Here is a 21,286-nt window from a genome sequence, read left to right as displayed (position 1 = left end):
TACATGCATAAGGAAGCTCCTTGGAATTCTACTGCCAATTTTATATCTCTCCCCCTTTGAGCATTTAAGATGCATGTTAGGGGGCGCCTGGGTGGCTCAGTGGGTTAAGCCGCTGCCTTCGGCTCAGGTCATGATCTCAGGGTCCTGGGATCGAGTCCCGTGTCAGGCTCTCTGCTCAGCAGGGAGCCTGCTTCCTCCTCTCCTCTCTCTGCCTGCCTCTCCGCCTACCTGTGATCTCTCTCTGTCAAATAAATAAATAAAAAATCTTAAAAAAAAAAAAAAGATGCATGTTAGCATATTAAGAATTCTGAGAAGTCTTGAAATATGACACATGATTAATTTCATTTACTTTGGATTTCCTGAATTTATTTGAATTCCTCAACTTCTAGTCCATCTTCCTTGGCCTTCCCTCCATCCTCAAATCCCAATTAAGTGGGACTCAGAATGTCTCCTGTATACTCTGCCTGTTCTGCTTTTCCTTGTTTGACTTTTCTACATCTGATCCTGAAGGACAGACCATGAATCCAGTGACTCTGTGGTTTCTAAAGATGGTGTGGCAGCATTACTTTCGATAACATTCCAAGAAGAGTGAGAACTCAGTACTCAAAAATCATTTGGCCATGATAATTCTTGAGTTCCATTTGTTTTTATTTTTTATTTTTAAAAATAATGTGCATTATGTTAAACCATTTAGCACATTTAAAAAATTTAATTAGGTGCCTCAAATAATGTCTTACATTTGTATAAGTCACTGTGGCTTTGCTGCGTATCAGCTCAGATGGCCTTAGACGATGCCGGTGAACCAGCAAAGCAAATATTATAAAACCCCTCTTGAGTTCGAAGTGTTCTAGTGATTGGAATAAGACCTTACTATCCTTAGCAGCGGTACCTGGATTAGATCTCAAAATTTCTGACTCCTAAGTTCAGTAATTTCTTATAGTTGCATATTAGCCAACCTTATTTTTTGCCAATTCTTTCAATTCTCCCTCCACCCCGCATTTGTCAGGTTGACCCATTCATTCATTGAAGCCTACTGTGTGTCAGACACAATGCTATTGTGGTGAATACTCAAAAATGAATGGGGAAGAGTCTTTTTTTTTTTTTTAAGATTTTATTTATTTATTTGACAGGCAGAGATTACAAGTAGGCTGAGAGGCAGGCAGAGAGAGAGAGAGAAGGACCCTGGGATCATGACCTGAGCGGAAGGCAGAGGCTTTAACCCACTGAGCCACCCAGGTGCCCCTGAATGGGGAAGATTCTTGCCCAGACATGCCCCTAGTTCAGTGGAAGAGATGGATGAGTGCTAAATACCAGTATCCGAGACCTACTGGTACAGATGCTAGGCAACACACATGGAAAAATACCAAATATTATGCCTCTTCTGGTGGGGAATGTTAGAGAGGTGATCGCAGGAAGACTTGAGCTAACCTGGGTCTTAAAGGTCAGAAGTGGTTGGGGATAGATCATACAAGGGTTTGAAGGCAGGAAAGAGTTGGTATGTTGGGAGAAGAGGGGTGGGGGTGGGGCAGTAGAGAGGCTAGACAGACAAGTTGGAGACAGCTCCTGGAGTTGGATCCTGACTCTACGACACACTAGCCTTGGGATTTTTCTGAGCCTCAGTTCCTTACTTTGCAAGGCTGTTGTGAGGAGGAGACACGCTCATGCTTAGGAAGGGCCACTCTCTTAAATCCTCTGGAGAAAAAAGGAGAAATTGGTGAATAAGATATCATACAGTTGCTGATAGGCACAACCATTCAGTGTCCCGGAGTTGCCTTTGTTTATCATGCCAAGCTAATTGGATTTACTATAGGCAATGAGAACAGGTGAATGATTTTAAACGAGTGACATAATCAACTTCTTGTTCTAAAAACCTTTGGAGTAGTCAGCAGAGGAACAAGTTTGTGAGACATGTTTAGACATACTGATGTTGAGGCTTATGCAGTACATTGAGGTATAAAGCCAGTAAGAGAGAAGTAGAACCGGGAATTTGTCAGAGTTAAATTGTATACTTTCAACCTATAGTTGACTTGTTTGACATTGAGGAGCAAGAAAGGACTTTTGTTCATTCCATTAACCCTGGAGTCTACTGCACTTCAGGTCCATACTCAGGGGTCTGTATCTTCACATAGTTAGGGAGTAGATGTCAGGTTTAGGGGAATTATGCTTTCCAGCTAATAGTGCAATATTGGATGCTCACTGTTGGCAATCTGGATCTTCTCTAGGTCTGTTATGATCTCTATCTAGACAAGCAAAAACCTCTTTACTGTATGAAACCATTCTAGTCTTTCTTTGGTCCTGATGTAGACTGTAGACTGTAGGAGACAAGTCTCTTAGGGTCACTGCCCAGCAGCAGCGGCCACCACAGTTCAGTCTGCCTCACCACCCTCACAAAGCAGCCATTTTGCTACAGTCCTTGTCTTTTTGTCCAAATTATCTTCTTCAAACCAGCACTTCATTTGGCTGGCCCATGGTTTTTTGAAGTTGGCACTTGAGCTTTAGGTAGATACACATTGCCCAGTTAAGATCCTAAAACATCCTTGCTGTTACCTGGCTTGATTCATTTGTGTTTTCTGCCTGACTCCTATGGGTATTTAACTGTCATTTGGAAATGAAATGGACCTCACAGCCTGGAGAAGTACACCAGACCTTGTTACAGCACATTCTGAAATGAAATAGGATTCAGACTGAAATAGGGCAACAGAGCCTCCATCCAAAGGAGCTTCTTTTTAGAAGTAGTTTACCTGCAGGGGTGCCTGGGTGGCTCAGTGGGTTAAAGCCTCTGCCTTCAGCTCAGGTCATGGTCCCAGGGTCCTGGGATTGAGCCCCGCATTGGGCTCTCTGCTTGGCAGGGAGCCTGCTTCCCTTCCTCTCTCTCTGCCTGCTTCTCTGCCTACTTGTGATCTCTGTCTGTCAAATAAATAAATAAAATATTAAAAAGAAAAAAGTAGTTTACCTGCAAAGCCTGTATATGTGAGAATTGCTTCAGATTGACGTTTGTGTGCAGATTTGATAAACGGCTTCATGTTTCCTAGAATTTATATGGTGGAAGTTACTTCTTACTATTTAACTGGACTACATTAATTCTACAGAGACTTACGTTTAGTGCAGGCATATGTAGTAACAAAATCTTGTAGATTTTACTTAGTGATCAATAAAACAACAACAAAATAGATCGAACCTCTTGTTTTGAATGCTCGTTGAGTACAACTTTTTGTATAAAATGTGTCCATGTTGTGTGTGGACTGGTGCTTCTTGACTCTTATTCACCCCTGGTGGTACCAACCCGAAAATAATTTCTGCTGCTTCCTCTTTCTTTACTGGTATTGTGTTATTTATAATGTGAAAGACTTGGATAGCATAACTGTTAGGGTAGAATTTTGCTTAGCAGAAATTAAACCATCTCCAGAGTTTATTATGAGGGTTAGAAAGTGTTTTTCTACTGAACAATTTGTGTTTATATGTTGTTTCAGTTTCAGTTACTATGGCAATGACGGCAGGGACTACAAGCACCTTTCCTATGAGCAACCACACCCGGGAGAGGGTGACCGTGGCCAAGCTCACATTGGAGAATTTTTACAGCAACCTAATTCTACAGCATGAAGAGAGAGAAACCAGGTATAGTAAAGGCTGGTCAGAATTTTCTATTTGGTTTACTAAGCCGTTAAGTTGTAAGTAGGGTGTAAATGTTTATTAATATTATAATTAATATAACAATAATAATATAATTAACACTAATAATATAAATATTGTGGATCCATGTATGCTGTTTTTAGGTTTCCTGTACTGACAGTGTCTCTAGTTATTTTTGCAGCATTTTTCTTGTCCTGTGCCCCCAGATACTTAAATCACGTCAACTACTAGCTTCAGTAAAACATTTCTAACCATGAAATCATGATTTATCTTCATACTTCATGAATAATTAATGTTCTTAATTATCCAAAACATGTATAGAGTGTAAGCGGAGGTGGAGGAATAAAAACGAAGGACGTGTTATTTTGCCTTCAGAAAACTCTGAAGAGGGAGATAAGGCCCATAAGCATTACATGAAAGAGTGGAAAGCATCACTAAGAGAAGGGCAAAGAAGGGAGCGATTGCTTTGGACTAAAGTAACTGGGAGGGTGTCATAAGTGGTGGTGGCATTTATCAGGGCTCTCAAGGAAGAGTATTAATTACACATGCATTAATGGGAGAAGAGGGAGATGAAAGAGCAGGAAGAAGGATAATACCAACGGGGGAAATGGCCTTTGGTGCTGAGTCAAGCAAGAACCAGTCTAGCTCGAGCTGGATTTCAGCTTTCCTTGTGAGCCTAAGATCCTTCGCTAATGTAGCTGTTCTCATGGGAGTAAAGAGGCCTGAAGATTTTGAACAGAATCTGTGATCACGGTGTTTCTCCAGAAAAGTGCTTTAGTTGTCCTATATAGACTGGATTGTGTGTGGAGAGATAAGAAACAGGAAAGGCTAGTGATGTGTAGTGCAGGCACTTAGAAAGGGCTTGAATTAAGGATCGCGACAATAGAATAGAAATGAGGAGCAAGAAAGATTGACAAAAGTGGTGCCTGGCTAGGTCTGAAATGTTGGACAGGTCTAACTACCGATCAGCCAAGCTGAGCAGAGAATTGAACGAGAAAATAAAACTTAAGTCATTATTCAGAAGTTAACCTAGAGACACACAGGCAGAAAGAGAGGAAGGAGAGTTGCGAGATACGGAGAATAGCAAGGAGAGCTAACATCTTTAACCTAAGTTCCTGAAGGAAGAGAGGAAAGAGGCTAGAGTGGAAGCAGGTTAAACTAAATTCACCATCAGCAAAACTTCCAGAAGATTCAATTTAGGCTGAAAGAAAGTGATCACAAACAGATCTAAATATAAGTGTGGGGATAAATCTCAACACAAATGGTGTAAAAACAGTAGCAATAATGATAATGTCTTATACATTTTTTAAAATAGAATTAAGATATTTTCCCGCAGTGGACTATCAGTCAGGAGGGCAGTAAGTATCATTAAAGTGTTCTAGAGATCTTTGTGTCACCGCAGTAGAGGCACAACATACAGAGAGGTAAAGATTGATTCATTTCAGACTAATAGAGTTTATAACTTCCAAACTAGTGGAAGGGAAACAATGGAATGAGGAAAAAATCCTGCTTCAAAATAAGGCAAGGGAAAAAGAAAAAGTAAAACGCCAAAAGTTGACACAAATAGAAACCACACAATCAGTTAGAAATGAATCCAAACATATGAGTAATTATACTAATTGTAAATACAATGAAAGTCTCTGGAATTCATCCAGTCACCAAGTGAGAGTGAACAAAGTAGAAGAGAATCAGGGAGAGAAAGACCGCTGTTTCAGGAGACAGACACTGAAGTTACGCATCGGAATTTTGAAGGCTCATTGTCTTTTCTTGATGAAATCTTTCAGTATTTCAGTTTTGCCCTCTTTTCAAACAAAGGGAAGTAAGACTGAAAGTATCTGCTGTTATTTCAAGAAGGGAGGGGGGAAGCAGTCTCAGCTTGGTGCCATGGAAGTCATATTAAACAGCTCATATTTTCTAAAAGCTTATATTTTAGGACTACATGTGATGAATTTTTAAGGCTTAATTCATTGAGTAAATACATAGGCCAAATAAAGTACCAATCAGAACAAAGTATCAGGACATTTAGGAGGAAGACTATTTTCTTTTCAGGTACCAGAGAAGCCACAGGTCTTCCTGTTTAGATATGGTAGAAACAGACGAAGGTTACTGCCTCTCTCTCCAGAGTAAGGGATGATTCCCTAAAGTGTTAGTCTTGGCAAGCAGTGAGGAAAGGGGGCAGTGGAGATTGGGGAGAATCAAGTTGCCTGTATGCAAATGGGCCCTCCCAGATTAGAGGTCCTCCTCCACTGTGCATTCTGTCTGCCGAGGAGAAAACCAGAATCATTCAGCAAGTGGCTCTGTGGGGCCTAGAGGAGGATGACGGCGGGCACAGAGCTTACTCCATGCTGAGGATTAGGCTTCAGAGAATAGTGTGTAAATGAAAGATAAAAATCAGTGTGATAACGCACCAAGGTGTCTATTACAAATGTTGGGGAAGTAGACAGAGAACATGCCATTAGGTATCATTGCCTTTGGGGTACTGATTGATGAACGGCCATTAGATATTTTTATGAATTTTCTGTAAGAATAAGGGGTTAGGAAAGAGCTTACCATTAGACATATTGTAAATGACAAATGCTAAAAAAATGTATATGATGATTTCAGTCCTCAACCCTTGTATTCCCATGTAGGTAAATCCTGAAAAGTTAGTCTTACTCTAACATACTACAGAACTAATCAGAAAGAGCTCTCTCAGGTTTATCTTTAGGCAAAACCAATATGATAGAAGTAAAATGATGAATATTCAGTTGGAAATGAGTTGCAAAATTAGTGTCACAACCATCTCTGTAGTTCCGGGTTCCTTCATCCGCTGGCCCTTTCCCTTCTCCTCCCCATCTCCCCGCAGTGCTTAGCTCGACCAACTTCGGTGATACCATCTAAAAACGAGGAATAGCTGGACTTGGCTGTACCTAGAAAAGCAAACGCTCTGGTGGTTAGTGGGGGCTTTTGAATGTACAGTTTGCAAAGAATTAGAATAAAATATACTCAATTGCATTGAACATTTTTTCTTGACACAGTATGAAATCAAGCTTAGACTTTAAATGAAGACCTTCCACAAGCTCATTTAGCTAATAAGTATTAGAATCAGGGTTCAAAAAGGGATATCCACTTAACATATTTGTACTTTTAGTCACTATAGTTACTTTTATATACTTCTAATGTAAACACTGATAAATGTTAATGATTTTGGTGGTTTGCATATTAGAGAACAGATTTTCCTTACTAGAATATTAGTCACCTTTGTTAATCATTGATTTAAGCAGCATTAGAAGCAAATTTTTCTTTTGGCCAATATGAGAAAGTGAAATCTGGGTTGGATTTATATTTTGAGAAAGAAAAGTATTCTTAATGATATTTTGATTCAACTTGAGATATCTTTTTTTAGCATAGCAAACTGAAGTGATAAACTCGAATAAATAAATGAACATTTCTTAAATGGGAATAGTTAGGAATGCATTTAAAATTTAAATTATTTTTTCTTTGAAAAGGCAGAAGAAATTAGAAGTGGCCATGGAAGAGGAAGGATTAGCAGATGAAGAGGTAATGTGAGCTGTAATTACTGTGACTGTAGTTAATGATACTGTGTACTTAAAAGTTACTAAGAGTGGATCTTAACTGTTCTCACTATAAAAAACTTACTTCTATGAGGTGATGGGTATTTTAACTAGCCTTATTGTGGTAATCATTCCGTGATATGTATGTGCATCAGAACATCACATTGTAGACCTTAAACTTGCAGTGTTATATGTATGTCAATTATATCCCAAGCAAGTTATTGGGGAAGGGACTAATTACTGGATAATGACAACCCCAGTGACTTTTTTCATGTATTGATATTAGATGATTTTATAACTTAGGTAATGTGGATTTCATCATTTGAGTATGGGCTTCTTACTTTCTTGCTATGATGAAGATCTTTAAAAGGAGGCAGCTTTTTATCGTTTCAATTCTGAGAACATAGATTAGTCAACAGGGTCTACAGTAACCTAAGTGCACTGAACAGGAAAAATGGGCTCCAAGAAGAATCAGTGAATTGTCAAATCTTCTCACAGTTTTTCCTGAATATTTCTTAAGACCATTGAGTTCTCTAGTCCAGTGCCTCTCCCCATCTTTAAATTACTATGTGTTTCACTTGAAGAAAAACTGCCCCCAGCTGGGCTCTCTTCCTGCAGTCTGGGCCCCACTCCCACCCCCAGCTTTTCTGCACACCCCACCCAGAGTTCTCTATCTAAAAACAGGTTTGATCCCATCATTCTTTTGCTTATGACCCATTATTGGGTCCCGAGTACTCTGGGATGAGTGCAGGAGCCTTCACAGTTAGGTCTCCGCGTTTCATCCTAGCCTCATCTCTTGTCCCCCGCCCCATGCCCCATGCCACTGCTGGGTTATTCTGACTTCCACGTTCTTGCCTGTGGACCTTTCACAGGCTGTTTCTGACATTTAGAACTTCTTTACCCTTATGCAATTCCCATTCTTCTTCAATTAGCTCTGGGCCTCACTTCGAGCCTCCGTTTCACGGGGAAATCTTCCCTATGTTCTGCACGAACACCGTTCCTGTCCCCGCAGCAGCGCTAAAATATCCCCTCCCACAGTAGACACTTCATGATGTCTCATTCAGCTTTACACCTCCAGACATGGCAGAGGGCTACAGATAGAATAAATATTTGGTGAATAAAGGAACAATGGCCTTTCCCTCCAGGAGTTTACCAGTTAGAAGGAGTGATGATGATTGTGTGTGCATAAAAATATGTATACATGATAGAATGTGGCAAACATGATAGAATGTGGCAAACTTTGAAAATACAGGGATTTTTTTAATATAGGGACCAAAAAAGGTTTCATGAAAGAGGCAACAACTGATATGAATCTTAGAAAAATAGGGAGACTTACATTAGAATTAAGAGATAAATAGAAAATAATTGCCGAACAATGAACTATAAAGAAGGCAGTAAAGGACACAGCAAGGTAAATTGACAGAACATATGGAAAGGCTAGGCTGGTAGTAGTTTACTAAGAAATGTCCAGGCAACAGGAAGATACAACCGAGAATAATCAGTTTAGCAGTTTTCAGTGATCAGAAAGGAATTTCTGTACTTTAAGAGTGATCTTCCAAATGATGACTTGAAATCAAGCCATTATTTAATCTTTCCTGTACCTTTCCTAAGACTGTTCCTTTATTTTTCTGCTGGCACTGTTTAAATAAAATAAAACATTTTATGATTTGTACCAAATGTGGTTACTTTGTTAATCAGTTGACTCAGTATAGAAAACCTAAATTATTTGCATAAAATTACTATGATAAATGTCTTAAAACTCATTTAATTATATTCTTTAAACTTTAGTGATTTAGATCTGTATTGCAGTCAATAAAGAAAAAATAAAGCAAAGCACACATCTTTTCTCATTTATTCATTAGCATTAATAACTTCCTTATTATTAACAATATTATAATTGTATTAATGCATATTACACATCATTATATTTGCATATATAGAGAAACATTATATATATAAATGAATCTTAAGCATAAGATCTTAATTTGAATTCTCAAAAGAGAAATTATAAAAATAGATGCTCAGGGGTCAAGGAGATAACATGAATGAGGGAAGCTGGCTGGATTATTTTCATGATATCTTAGGTTATATATTCTTTTGATCCAACACACTTTGTTTGCACGTTCAACTCCCAAGAATGTTTTTTGATTTCCACAAAGAAATAGGCTTTATTTTTTCTTCTTTTTCTAAAATATCGGATCCTCACAGTTTATCTTTTGATAAAGACATACCCCTTTTCACTTTACTGAAAAGAGACAAGAGCACCAGCCCTGTTCTACATGTCACCTGATGACTGGCATCAGTTAGAGAACTGATGTCCATCAAAAGAGGACTGACTGCTTTTTTGGCCCAGTGTGGCCAAGTTCCTGTTTTTCAAGAGAGGCTGGAAATCTGGACTTTTATGTGACATTATTTGCTTTTTTAAAATACTGGCGAATAATTCAAGTGTTTTAAGAGCAACTTGTAGGTAAAATCAAATACATCTGTAGGTTGAATACAATTAGTAGCTTTCAGTTTGCAATCTCTGTTCTGCAGCAGGAAGGAGAAAATACATTTAGAGCTACTTTCTTTAATTCTTCTAATCAACTTGGAAAAAATGTGATATGATTTATACCTAAAAACAGTTAGTAGCCCATAATTATAAAACTTCTAAATTTTTTTTTTATTTTAATTCCACAGGTGCTTATTATTAGGCCCCATGCTAGGTCTTAGATCATGGCGAATTCTACAAAATAGACATCCTCTCTTAACCTTGATATCAAATATGTTGCAACTATCATTATATGGGGTGGGTTTTTCTCTTTAAAGATTTTATTTTTTTATTTGAGAGAGAGAAAAAAAACGAGTTGGTGGAGGGGCAGAGGGAGAAGAAGAAGCAGGCTCCCCTCTGATAAGGGAGCCCAGTCTGGGACCCTGAGACCATGAAGTGAGCTGAAGGCAGACACTTAACTGACTTAGCCACCCAGATGCCCTGTGGTGGATTTTTAAAAAATAAAATTGTTTTATAAAAATCTAGTTTTAAATTGAAAGCTAGTATTTATCCTTAATTCATTCATAATAGAAAATCTTTGTAAAATAATTTGTGAAAGTTACTTGTGAAAATTAAACCATGTACTGTGGTCATGTAGAGGATATATATGGAGATGAAATTGCCAGCAGAACTCTTTCCTATCTCAGAACTTCTGTGTACACTGTCTTGTACAAAAACTCAGCATCCCACAGATTGAGAATCTGAGGATTACCCATTTAAAAAGGAATGGAGAAAGGAAGAAAACAATGCATGTCTGGTTTCATCTCACTTAAGAAAATCCCATCAGACATGGAATATTATACACTCTAATGGAAAAACAAAATAAACAAATTTAAACTGCAAAAGGGAGCCATGAAATGTTAAGCCTGCCCACAGATTTTTCTCGTTGGCAAAAGAGAATATGATTACTACAAAAATGTTAATTTGTTTTTCAAGGCTACTTAATCTATACAAGTCATGAGCAGATACATCAACATGCTTTTTTTATCAATATATTTTTTGAGTTTATTCTTTAATTCCTAGTATAGTCTTTAATTCCTAGTATAGGGGCGCCTGGGTGGCTCAGTGGGTTAAGCCTCTGCCTTCGGCTCAGGTCATGATCCCAGGGGCCTGGGATCGAGTCCCGCATAGGGCTCTCTGCTCAGCAGGGAGCCTGCTTCTCCTCATCTCTCTGTCTGTCTCTCTGCCTATTTGTGATCTCTCTCTCTGTCAAATAAATAAATAAAATCTTTAAAAAAAAAAATTCCTAGTATAGTATAATTCCTAGCATACAGTGTTAGATTAGTTGCAGGTGTACAATATAGTGATTTAACAATTCTATATACTCAGTGCTCGTCATGTCATCAATGTATTTTTTTAAGATTTACTTATTTATTTGATAGAGAGAGAGTGCATGTGCAGGAGGGACAGAGGGAAAAGAGAGAGAGAGTCTCCAAGCTGAGCCCAGAGCCCTACACAGGGTTCCATCTCATGACCTGAATGGAAACCGAGAGTCCTATGCTTAACCGACTGTGCCACCCAGGTGCTTCTTCAATATATTTTTTTAATGCTAGCTTGTTTCACCTCCCTCTGAACTGCAACACTGATTTTCAGACTAATATCATGGCGGGGGGTGGTGGGGCACCTGGGTGGCTTAGTCGATTAAGTGCTGGGCTCTTGGTCTTGGCTCAGGTCATGATCTCAGGGTTTTGGGGCCTTGGGCTCCACTCAGTGGGGAGTCTGCTTCTCCTCTCTCCCTGCCTCTCCCACTGCTACACCCCCTCTTTCTCTAAAATAAAAATAGATAAATCTTTAAAAAATGTGTATTTTAAAAAAAATAATGTGACAATGTGGTCCCATTTTTATAGAATTATGTGATCCCTATACTTGTGATTCTCCCTTTTTGCCATTAAATAGCTGTGCCCCAGACTGCATAAACATTGTTTACTTGCTGCATTACACAAGCTATTAAATATTAGTGAACATTATTTTCTTTAGTGGCTTCTCTCCTGTTGATTTTGAGCATGATTATGGATGCAATGAGATCATCTTTTCCATTCAGATTAAACAAGTTTCTGAAATGACACCCAACTGTCATTGGTTGTCAACTGTCACCCAACTCCATTTTATATTCCACAAATCAGAAACCCAGAAAGAGTTTCAGAATTCTTAAATTTATTCATTTATGTAATAACCACCCCCCAACCGCTTTGCTGCTTGAAAGACATGATACTATAGTGCCACCATGTGGCCTTTTTAATTAGTCTTAAAATAAGCTGCTCTTTGGGGCTCTTTTGTTTTACTATAGTAATTCAGTTATTTGTAAAACACAAAAAACAAAAAACAACAAAAAAAAAACTATTCAGTGGGCTTTTAAAAAATATTTTTACTTTATTTTTTCAGTGTTCCAAGATTCGTTGTTTATGTACCACACCCGGTGCTCCATGTAATATGTGCCCTCCTTAGTACCCACCACCAGGCTCACCCAACCCCCCACCCCTGTCCCCTCCAAAACCCTCAGTTTGTTTCTCAGAGTCCAGTGTTTCATGGTTCATCTCCCCTTCCGATTTCCCCCAACTCACTTCTCCTCTCCATCTCCCCATGTCCTCTATGTTATTCCTTATGCTCCACAAGTTAGTGGCCATTTTTGAACCAAAAAATAGTCTTCACTGTTTCCACCATTGATGTGCCTGTGTGCGTAACTTCATTCAGCTGTTTAAAGATGTTTAAATTGAGAATATAATTTCTTGATCACATCTTCTTAGATTAATTTTGTTGGAAGTATCAGAATTCCATTGCACTGGTGATGCACATTTACCCATTTCCAGTTAATTGATAGTTTGCCATACCTTTTTGAAAATAGATATATACAGGAATAGTAAGACACCATTCAGTGGTTATACCTTGTACAAAGCAGTGTTTCTGAGCTAAAATGGTCACTTCAACTTGACTTGCCCTCAGAATGGAACTCTTGAAAGCCTGGTGGGGTTCAGTTGACGGTGAACAGGTGCTTAACTTTCATTTTTGTTTAATTCCTAATATATGAGACCTCTACTGGGAACTAAAAGAATGTCAACAGAGTTTTGTTTGGTCAGGGGGAAAATGACATGTAGAACAATAAAGTGAATGTCCCTTCCAAATGTAACCTTTGGGTATTTCATAATGTTTTTTATCAGCATTAGTTATTTTTTGGAGATCTTTGGAAAGCATATTATGAAATTCCTGACTTGAATATCTTAATGAATTCTTCATGTAATTATTATTTTGTAATCTCTTATTTTTAGGAAGTTGTGTACCAAATCTCAAAGTAATTTATTAAAATTTATCTGAGAAAAAATTCTATCATAAGTAAATCTCGGGACGCCTGGGTGGCTCAGTTGGTTAAGCAGCTGCCTTCGGCTCAGGTCATGATCCCAGGGTCCTGGGATCGAGTCCCACATCGGGCTCCTTGCTCGGCAGGGAGCCTGCTTCTCCCTCTGCCTCTGCCTGCCTCTCTGTCTGCCTGTGCTCACTCGCGCTCTCTCCCTCTGTCTCTGAAAAATAAATAAAATCTTTAAAAAAAAAAAAAAAAATTAAATAAGTAAATCTCCATGGAAACACTGCTGTGGTGTTCTCTTGGTGTCCTAAGTTTCAGTAGTTGTGACAGAACAACCTGGAAATTAGAGAATTGAAGCAAAGTAGATTGCCTGAGGGTAAAATTCATGATCAGAATACGATTAGCGTTTCCTAAAGTTCAACTTTTCTTTATGAATTAAATTAGCATATACATGACATATAAGATGAACTTCATTAAGATGAAATATTTAAGGGACGCCTGGGTTGCTCAGTTGGTTAAGCAGCTGCCTTCGGCTCAGGTCATGATCCCAGCGTCCTGGGATCGAGTCCCGCATCGGGCTCCTTGCTCGTCAGGGAGCCTGCTTCTCCCTCTGCCTCTGCCTGCCATTCTGTCTGCATGTGCTCACTCTCTCTCGCTCTCTCTCTCTCTCTGATAAAATAAATAAAATCTTAAAAAAAAAAAAAAAGATGAAATATTTAATGGAGTCCACCTCAAGAATAAAGATTTATCAATTGGTGAAAATTTAAAAAGTGTTTTCTTTAGATTGTTTTATTCTTTCCAAGCTTAACAAATACTCAACTTTGGTAAATAAGTTCTAACACTAGTATATAATATTTAAGATACTTCATCCCCATTTTACGTGTCTTTTCTTTTAATACTACAGGCTTCCTTTATAGCAATCTAAATTTAGAATCATCCTTTTAAATTGTCTTTTTTTGATAGAAAAAATTACGCCGATCACAACATGCCCGAAAGGAAACAGAGTTCTTACGGCTCAAGAGGACCAGACTTGGCCTGGATGACTTTGAGTCTCTGAAAGTTATAGGAAGAGGAGCATTTGGAGAGGTTACTTCTTTTTTAAAGGCACTGCTGTTGAAAATCTATAGCTTTAGATAGCTTAACATATGCATTCCAATAGGCTAATATGTATTAAAATAGCTTAATGTATCAGAATAGTTTAATATTAAGAATTCCTAAAAATATAAGCAATGGTGATTGCAACCCTGATCTCTTTAAAAGAACTTTCCTTTTGTTCCTAAATCAATAGTAGGGATTGCATAACACTGATAGCATGGTCAATTTTTACATTCTAGGTGCGGCTGGTCCAGAAGAAAGATACAGGCCATATCTATGCAATGAAGATATTGAGAAAAGCTGATATGCTCGAAAAAGAGCAGGTATGAGTTCTTTTAACACACAACCAAAAGGAATACCACTGACTAGGTGTTAGAGTAAATGTTAATATTGGAATTTCTAAAAAGAAGTCTACACATCTTACTGTATAGAGTCTATTAATTTTTTGATAGCCTGTTTTGTTGTTTCTCAATTCTTATAGCTAAAATTTCTTCCAAATTTATAATCTGAAACTGTATTAGCTTGTTCAGACTGCCATAACAAAATACCACAGACTGGGTGGCTTAAACAACAGAAATTTATTTTCTCACAGTTCTGGGGGCTGAAAGCCCAAGACGAGGGTTCTGGCAGGGTTTGAGTCCTGTGAAGCGGTCTTCCTGGCTTGCAGATGGCTGCCTTCCCACCAGGTCCTCACATAGCCTGTCCTTGGTGTGTGTACAGAGAGAGAAGGGAGCGCTCGGGTGCCTCTTCCTACAAGGATGCTATCCTCCTCTCCCTCTCTGGCCTCACCTCACCTAATCACTTCCTTAGAGGCCCCACCTCCACATTCAGTCACCCTGGGGGTTCATCATCACGGGAATTTGGGGCGGGGGGGGGGTGTACACAAACATTTACTCCATAACAAAGTACCTTCTTTTCTGACTTCAGTGAAAACGGGACAGTTCTCCGTTTTTTTAATCCCTATCACATATAAGCAAGACCAGTCTTCTGAGAAGTTGCTGATTTAACATATTTCCAAAATCTGTAAACCACCCTCTCCCCCAATGTCATACTCCTGGACTCTCTATGTTTCCTGTGCCTTAATGCAGCTTAAGGGTGGGCCATAATTCCGAGAACATCAATAGTATTATTTATGTGTTCCCCTCTGTTTCTAATCTGGATAGAGGCTCTAGAGAACCCTAAATGGATTACATATGTGATGAAGTTCTAGAACCTAGGTGAGGTTCAGTGGGCTGAGGTCCGGAACTGATGACCAAGAAAGAATTCTTGAGACATCTTTTGTGTAAAATGGTGGTTTATTAAAGCACGGGGACAGGACCCATGGGCAGGAAGAGCTGCTGCCCTGGGTTGTGAGGGATGGCAGGTTATGTGCCCTGCGGTTGGGGGAAGGTGAGGGGAAGGAAGGGTTCAATGGAGTTTTCGTATGCTAAAGAGGGCCTACAAGGTGCCAGGATGTCCCAGGCCTACCTGAGGCCTTTCCCTTGCACGGCTTGATCAATGTTGTCTTTAGACCAGCCATTAACATTAAGATAGTTGGGAGACTTTCAATCGTCTTTGTTAGTGAGATTTAGGACATTTGTAAGCCAAGGGAGACTCCTGTCTAGCAGGATTGTGAGCTCTGCAAATTAACTATTTGCTTATTGTTCATGGCAGTCAGGGCTGCCTGAGGGATGCTACACGTAGGACTGAGGGGGAGCTGATGGAGAGGGGGGTGCAAGGCACCAGCTTTTGCTTTGTCTTCAGCCAGCCTCGTGCTCCCTCATCATATGTTAGGGCAGGTCTCAACAACTGGGTATAGAGGGAGGATGGCCCCTCTCTCTACCTAATGTTCTACTTCAGTCTTTCAGTCCCTGTCTAACGCTTACTTCAGAGTTCAGCTTTTGACTGAAAAAGTTACAGAAGAGGTTTAGGCAAAAAGACCAAACTGCAGGTCCTCATCAAACTCCTCGGATTCTCCTTTCTTTGATTCTAATTCCTTCTCCTCAGCCAGGGCAGCCTCCGTGGAGGGAGCAGGACTTCCTGCTGAGGTGCATCTGCAGCCCTTTGTTTGCAGATGAGGCTCTGGATATTGATGTTGACATTGACCAGGGGCCTTTGCAGACAAGCCTGGCCAGAAAGGTTCAGCTTCTACACCCGCTGCCCTGATGAGGGCATTGATCTTATCCTCTGTGACTGGAGGATGAGGGCTGAGTAGATAGATACTGGTAGCAAGCCAGAGACAGAGGCCCAGTGCTGTACCCACATGGTGCTAGTCACCAGAGGAAGTGAGGGTCTCACCCAGCTCGGTCCTGGCTTCCTCAGAAGGAAGTCAGCACCTTAGCAGCAGCTAAGGAAAGTCCTGCCTAAAGCTTCCATAGTTACTATGGCAGTAAATATTTATTTTTATTCAAATATGACCCACCTTGAATTTTCACTGCATTCTTTTACTTTATTTCTATTCCCTGTGTTCAACAAGTATTTACTGGGGGCCAATGATGTGCCAGATGGGCCTGTGGTGTTGTAGATTAACACACAGGCGGAATTAACAGGACAAACCTGATTCTTATTTTTTTTTTCTAGTACTGGGGACATAGACAGCTATCTCAAATAGTCATGATTGAGAAAGACTACAAAGAAAGTTTGTTCAAAAGGATAAATTGATACAGATGATCTGGCTTTAGGAGGAAGAATTAGATGAGGGAGTGTTTCTTTGAAGAGAGAATATTTGACGAAAGATAGAATAATGAGAAAAAATGACAGAAAAGATCATGTAGAACAAATCTCCGGGCAGCAAATGCAGAGGTCCCGAGGCTAGAAGCCATTGTGGCTAGAATTCAGTGCACAAAGAATGGTAGGAGAGGTAGACAGGGAGCAGATCCCAGAGACCTCTGAAGGCCAAGGTAGAGCATTTTGGTCTTATTCTAAATGCAATGGGAAGACGCTTTTGTTTGAACAGGGGAATGGTATGTCTGATTGAGGTTTTACAAAGATGAATCAATCCCTTTGCTTGCTGATGGGGAAAACAAGAAGGGAAGGAGAGAAGGTGATTTAGAAACTGGTGAACCACTTTCAGCCAGGATGGGATTGTAGCTCACAGCAGAGAATCTGAAGAAGAGTCTGACAGATTAAGTATATGTTTTAGTGGAAGAGCCCTCAGGATGTCCTGTGGTGTCCTGTACATTGGGGGATGAGAGGATGGGTGAGGATAGTGAGGAAAAAAATGGAAGAATCAGGATAACACCTAGAGTTTCATTTAAGAATGGGATACATGATGGTGTTGTTTTCTGATTTAGAAAAGACTGAAGAAAGAACATTTGGAGGTAGCGGGAATGAAGAGTTCTCCTTGTGGCATATTGAGTTTGAGCTGCCTGTTAGATCCAAGAGATATTGAGTTCACAGTTGGCTGGAATCTGGAGAGAAGTTTCTCTAGAAATATAATTTGGAAGCCATCAATATATTGACCATCTATTGGGGACAAGATGAAATTGCCTAGAAAACTAGATAGAGAAGGAAAGAGGGCCTATATACAAGCCCTAGGAAACAAAAAGCAGAAGAGAAGCCAGCAAAAGGGACGAAGAGGGAACCTCTAATCAGGTGGGGGAAACTGAGAGAACATGGTGTCATGGAAGCCAAGAGAAGAAAGTGTTCCACATAGCTGAATGCTGCTGAGAGAGTGTACAAGAGGAAGACAAGCCAGTGGATGTCACAATATGGAGATTTTTAATAACTGGGCAAGGGCATTTCCAGTGGTTTGCAGTGCAGAAGCCTAACTGAAATGGTGAGATAGAAAAATGGGAAGCAAAGAGTGGGGAATGTGAGTGCAAATCAGTCTTTCATGTGAGGCAGTACAAAGAACAGGTTTATAAAGGGAGACTTTGGGTAAAAAGGATTTTCTTTTCTTTTTATTTTTAAAGACAGGAAATGTTTTGATTCTGATGAGAAGAATGCATTAGAAAAAGAAATTGAAGGTCCAGGAAAGGGGAGGATAACTATAGGAATACACTGGAAGACAGAAGAGTTGGGGTGCCTAGATGAATCAGTGGGTTAAGCTTCTGCCCTCAGCTCAGGGTCCTGGGATCGAGCCCCTTGTCAGGCTCCTTACTTAGCAGGGAGCCTGCTTCTCCCTCTCCCCCCTGCCTGCTGCTCCCCCTGCTTTTGCTCGCGCGCTCTCTCTCTGTCAAATAAATAAATACAATTAAAAAAAAAAAAAAAGAAAAAGAAGAGTTGATCTTTGATAGGAGTGGACGTGTACCTATCCATTAAAACAGGAAGAAGATGCAGAGAAAATGGAACAAATGCAGGTGGTTGACTAGCAGCCTCAGGTACCATGTTTCTGCCTGAGTGCAAATAAGTGACGTCATCATCTCAGAGTAGAGGAGGACGGATAGCTTGCTAGAAGCATAAAGAGGGAGAATTTGTGAAATAGTCACAACTATTGACTTAAAGGGTGGGAAAGCAGACTTGCTGGGGAAATACAGTTGAATGCCTGTTGAGATTTGCAGTTATAACTGTACCACGAAACCAGTTGGCATAGTTGGGTGACCTTTCTGTAGAATACTTAGTTGCTCTGGGGTAGGTAGAGAATAGACAGAAATTTGAGTCTAATTAGGGTTGGTGTTTTGCCAGGCAAATACAAGGGAGGAAGGGGACGAGGGAGTTCAGAGTGTTTGCAAAAAGAGTGATTATAATGATGGAATCTAGGCTGGGTAGAAAAAGATACGAGATAGTGAGGAGAGTAATAGAGAAAAAGCTGTAGAATCCATGGAAGGGAGATTGAAATATAAGAATAAGAGATCTGGAAGATGAAAGGTGGAAATAGAGTTCCTCAAAATGGAGATTTTAGAGGGGGTACAGTTTTAGCTGATGAGAAGGCTAGGACGACTACCATGGGTGGCTGAGGTGCAGAGGCAGAAGAGATCATTGTAGATGAGGAAGAAGTCAGTAGATAGGGCATTTGACGGTTCACCCTTATGGAGGTTGAAATCCATCCATGAATGGAGAAACTGGAAAGGAAGTTGATAGTGAGTCAGGAGCTGAAATTATGAGTGAGTGAGAGGAATTGCCCAGGAGCTCTGTAAATGATAGCCTTGAGGATAGGTGATGGCTGATGGAGTTTCACAGTGTGCACTTCAAGGAACTGCGGAGAAGGAGAGTGTCACAGTGGTATGGAAGCAGCATGAGAATGAGCAGGAAACCTATCCCCTTGACACATAAGCCATGAGAGGAGAACAGATCTTCTTGAGAGCTCACTGTGCAGGAGGACAGAACTGACAACAGCCTGATGAGAAGAATCATCAGTTAGGATGACAAGGTGAAGGAACTGTCCTTTTTTGAAGACATGCCAATTCCATAGGGAAGAGGCTGGTTTGGAACTCAAGGAAGGTCGAAGTATTACAATGTATTAGAGAATTACTGATAATGGTAAGAATAAAGGACTGGGTCAGGATGTAGATTCTCAGAGACAAAGAGATAAACAGGATCTAACCAAGCCATATGGGATTAGTCCTGGATAGGGTTTTGGAGAGGGACAAAAGGAGCAGTTCGTTCCAGTTATAGTCTTCAGCTACTAGCCAATATTCGGTGTAGCTAGTCTGAATTGAGATATGCTGTAAATGGCAAATATATATCAAATTTTGAAGACTTCCTACCAAAGAAAACTCAATAATTTTTATATTGATTATGTACTGTAATGATAACATTTTGGATACATGGGGTTACATAAACTATATATAATTAAAAATATTTCACCTGTTTGTTTTTATATTTTATGTGGTTACTAGAGAATTTTAAACTAAGTCTGTGGCTTGCATTGTATTTCTTTTGGACAGCACTAATCTAGAATATTTTGCCAGAAGAGCTTGTTGAAGAGCTTCTGATCATTTCATTCCGGAATGCAGGGAAAAATCTCACTGGAGCCCAAACATCACGTCTGTTTTGCCCCCTATATAAATTAATCTGCATTTGCAACCACTGAATTTCATTTTAGGAAACCTTTTCCCACTCAATTCTAATATGTTATTTTTTTTTCTATTTTTTCTATTTTTTATTTTTTATTTTTTTTCTAATATGTTATTATGTGAAGTTTTTAATTACATTTACTTTAATACTAACCAATCCACAAAGTAGCAACTTATCTCCCTGATATTGTGGTACTATGTGCAATAACTTCCTATTCTTTGAAAACATAGACCCATTTTAAAAACATCCTGTAATCTAACTTCAAGATATTTTAAAACAATCAGGCCAAGTTGATGACATAACTTTTCCTGACAGCAGCAGATGCAGCATCAAAGGTTTAAGGGTTTTCCTTTACTAATCTTACAATGCTTTGTAAAAAACCATCGGTAGGAATTTTGATACCATTGTTCACTCTATGAAACAGATCCAGAGAGATTGTAAAGTTTTATTCATGCCAGAAAACAAGTTCTTAGTTTTCAACTGTTTTTCCTGTGCTTTGATCTCAGAGCATTTATTGTACTAGGTAATAAATACATTAATCCCAACTATGACATTTTAAGCAGATCATATTTCATTACTGTGAAAAGGCTTAGGAAATCTGGGTTCTCATGTGCTTTGGGCCAGAGTTCATAATAATGCACAATAAGAACAGCAAAAGGATAAAATCAAATATTATTGTTAATCTTTGAAGAGAAAATGTATAAATATATTAATGCAAAACATCTGAAAATTGATTATACCAACCCAATAAATTACTCAGTTTTTAAAATTTTCCAGTCTATAAAATGTTCATATAAAAGTATCCTTAGTAATTGTATGTCTGACAAGTCAGCAGCAAAAGCCCCAAAGTTACACTAATTTGCTGTGGATCATTTTAATAGATATTATAGAGGTTTTTATATTTCAGAAAATAATATAGTTATATTTGTCAAGATAATACAAAGTTATTATAAATGTTTCTACTTGTTAGAAAAAGAAACAAACCTAAATGTTTAAAAATCACATAAGGCCCCCCCCCTTTTTTTTTTTTTTTACTAATAGCAGTTAAAAACAGTCTGCTAAGGATCTGCAACCTGTTAAGGCATTGCTTACTAGTTTTAACTTTCAAAAGTCAGGCCAGGGGCGTCTGGTGGTGTGGTCGGTTAAGTGTCTGACTCTTGGTTTTGGCTCAGGTTTTGATCTCAGGGTCATGAGATCTGACCCCAAATCACGCCCTGCACTCAGCACAGAGTCTCCTTGAGATTC

At 39.3% G+C, this 21,286-nt stretch overlaps 1 protein-coding gene across 2 annotated transcripts in view; it reads left to right on the top strand.

Moving 5' to 3' along the window:
* Nucleotides 1-21,286, top strand: part of STK38L (serine/threonine kinase 38 like) — an 86,334-nt gene that overhangs the window by 52,431 nt on the left and 12,617 nt on the right. For both annotated transcript variants that reach the window (XM_032347597.1, XM_032347596.1), the window contains 4 exons: nt 3,471-3,615; nt 7,119-7,170; nt 13,973-14,095; nt 14,344-14,427. In XM_032347597.1, the coding sequence (XP_032203488.1) occupies nt 3,482-3,615; nt 7,119-7,170; nt 13,973-14,095; nt 14,344-14,427 (393 nt within the window). In that variant the 5' untranslated portion in view covers nt 3,471-3,481. The remainder of the gene's footprint in view (nt 1-3,470; nt 3,616-7,118; nt 7,171-13,972; nt 14,096-14,343; nt 14,428-21,286) is intronic.

Source organism: Mustela erminea, chromosome 6 (assembly GCF_009829155.1).
Source record: "Mustela erminea isolate mMusErm1 chromosome 6, mMusErm1.Pri, whole genome shotgun sequence".
NCBI lineage: Eukaryota > Metazoa > Chordata > Mammalia > Carnivora > Mustelidae > Mustela > Mustela erminea.
This window is presented reverse-complemented; position numbering and strand designations above follow the sequence as displayed.